General features: G+C 28.0%; 1 protein-coding gene across 1 annotated transcript; it reads right to left on the bottom strand.

Annotated features, from left to right (window-relative positions):
* Nucleotides 1–866: 866 nt before the first annotated feature.
* LOC133806247 (protein FAR1-RELATED SEQUENCE 5-like) lies at nt 867–1,865 on the bottom strand. The gene is made up of 2 exons (XM_062244370.1): nt 1,795–1,865; nt 867–1,509 (listed from the first exon to the last, which is right to left on the bottom strand). Exons 1-2 carry the CDS (start codon nt 1,863–1,865, stop codon nt 867–869), a joined length of 714 nt encoding a protein of 237 aa, XP_062100354.1.
* Between the last annotated feature and the right edge of the window lie 1,293 nt (nt 1,866–3,158).

Genomic DNA, 3,158 nt, shown 5'->3' with positions numbered 1-3,158 from the left:
GATCTTTTCCTTAAAAAGATGATACCATATTTTGTGGGAATAATTTATTTTAATAAATAAATAAAAGAAAATAGGAATTATTCAATATTTATTGAATGGTAATAGTGTTATACGCATGGCACAGTTGTTTTTATTTATTTATTTCATTAATTAATAATTTGAAAATAGATTTTTTCAAATTTGGTAAGTTAGATATTACCTAAATCAATTTCTATCATCATTATGATTGTATTATTATATTATTATTATGAATAATAATATAATATATAATCTATATGTATTATGTGATGATACGAGAATAACAATGGTGATTCAAAAGAGTTTCAGAAAATTGTGAGACAAGAAATTCTTCATCTTCTTCTCTTATTATTCCAATATTTTTGAAGCTATAATCGAAGTACTTATAAGTTGAGATAAACTTGTGACTTGTAAATTACAAGCTCTTGTTCTCTACGTGCCCACCCACGTCTTAAGGTGTAGAGAGGAAGATCGTAGTTTGAGTACTCAAAGCGTTGGATAGGAAGATCATTTTTTATACAAAAAGACTCAAGGACACTTGATTGGCTTCAATAGGTAAATATTTATGTCCTTAAATATTTGTATACGTGTGCATATAATATATAAGTGTGTGTGTATATATATGTATGCGTGTATATCTATGTATATATATACATGTATGGGCGTATATATATATGTTGCATGATTAATGATATTGCATATTAATAGTTCCTGTATGTATTCTTGAACATATAAATTGTTTATATAAGAGGTGAAATTTTTTTTTTGTTGTTTACCAACTGGGCCCACCATGCTATTTCCATGCGCACTCTGAATGTTTATTCAAAAGATTGTCCATGATGATTGACTCATAAAAATGCAAAAAATGGCATGTCATATTTATTAATTAGGTAAGTAGTGTCAAAACTCACAACATTACAAAATTCCCCATATGCAGCCTTACTTCTTGCATCTACCCAAACTATATTTTTTATTCGACTCTTCTCATTTAAATCCATCATGTAAAAGAAGTTTGCATTATCACTTCGCATTTTCATGAAATATTTTTGAAGTGCAACAACATCTCCCCCTCCAAGTCGTAGACGTCTTACTTTTGCAATTAAATTTCTACAATGTTTCTCTAAAAAAGGAGCCTTATCATGACCTCCCATTTCAACTACAAAAGAGTTAAGATTCTTATTTGGCCTTATACCAACTCTATCATTTATTTCCAATTTTCTTTCCACATATGGTTGGATAATTCTATTCACCTTGTGATACTGAACATTTCCAGGTGTACTTAGTTCGTGATTGTGGTCAAGCACAAAAGAAACTACCTGCACGGTTTTACCACTACATATTTTTGCTCTAATTTTAGCTTTACAATCTGTGTTTACTGTTATATACAACTTCAAAGCATTGTTACTATTTTGTCTTGGCTTTCCATTACGAGTGCATGCTAGTGAAACATATTTTAGTTCTTCATCATCTCCCTTGGTTGAACTTCTTATACTTACATCAAATCCCAATTATTTTACAAACTTTCGTTAATATTCTAGTAATTCATCAATTGAATTAAACATCATTTCTATACTTGGCTTAGTAACTTTATCCTTCACATTGATATCAACAGCATCCTAGTTAATAAAAAAATATTATATCAAAATTTAAGAGGACAACACATTTTGAAAAAATGTGAATAAAATATTAAAAAAAACACAACATAAATAGAAGCTATTAAATTATTGCTTAGGAGAAAATGAATAAAAATAATCCTATTCAGATTAATTGATTTACCTTGTAATCATTGTCAGCTTCTTCATTGTGTGCTTGTTCATGATCAAAGTCTTTATAATACTTTTCACCATGTTTTTCTTCTCGGTTATTATTGGAGTTTCTTGATGATTTGTTTGCTTTCAAGGATTCATCAATAGATTAATTCCACAGACTAAGAAATAAAACAATTAGTATTTATAATATGAAGTTAATCTATATAGTTTGCACACTGAAATAATTAAACATATATAATATGTATTGCATTTACATTAAGCACATAAAAATTCACCATAACAAAATACAGATTACACCAAATCGCCTAAAAAGGAGTTGGTGTCTCTTATATATACATAATAAAACAAACAGATATTTATATATTGAACACATAAATTAAAAAAAAAAATTAGTTATTTTTTTACATATAATTGGTTGATTATAGGTCTATAATAATATCAATATTTGGTGTAAAAGTTTAATTGAAAACTTATACATATAAGTATTTAATTGTTTAAGTTGGAGAATATTTTAATCGACATATTGGTTGTATAGTCATGACCTATAAATATATAATAATATACTAAAAATCTTCCAAAATAATGAAAAAAAGTTGGGATTCAAAAAGATAATAACACAAAAGATAAGACCAAACTTTATAAATAGAAAGTCATCACTCACCAATGTAAATATATATAACCATCCTCCCATAAAGCTAAGAACACAGTCGTAAACTTCATTTATCATAAACGAAAGACTAAGACAAAGAAACAAATATAACAGAATAAAAAGCTAACAAACCAGAGTAAATTTAAATCTCAAAAAACAACTGATTAAACAATAAAGCATAACAATATTTTAATACTAAATTAGTGACTGAAATTTAGTTGAAAAACTTACCGTGAAAATCAAATATGAGCAGTTGGATAGTTTGAAGAACAGTAAAATGAGAAAATCTGAATGAAGAGTAAAATAAATGTGAAAGAAAAGTGTGTTCCGTTATACTCGGTATTCAAGAAAGAAGACCAAAGGATATGAGGTTCTAAAAGTTATAGTAGATAAAATATAGGGTTATTTTGTAAATTAAGAATATTATAAAGACTGAATGGCACGGCACTGCCACATCATATGGTGTAAAAATTGGATGTAATATGTGGGTGAACATATTAGCCGTTATCAATCAAATCTCAATTTAAAGCACTAGATTGCGGTAAAGCACATACTCAGGTATCTTCAGAGAACGAAAGATTATATGCTTGTTTATTCAGGGGGTGAACTAAACCCTACTGGATACACTGATTTTGATTTTCAATTAGACATAAACACTCATAAATCGACGTCTGGGTCAGTTTTCACTCTTGGTGGAGGATCTCTAGTCTTTAGAAGTATCA

This window comes from Humulus lupulus, chromosome X, assembly GCF_963169125.1.
Source record: "Humulus lupulus chromosome X, drHumLupu1.1, whole genome shotgun sequence".
NCBI lineage: Eukaryota > Viridiplantae > Streptophyta > Magnoliopsida > Rosales > Cannabaceae > Humulus > Humulus lupulus.
The sequence above is the reverse complement of the archived record's forward strand: the minus strand, read 5'-3'. Positions and strand labels throughout refer to the sequence as shown.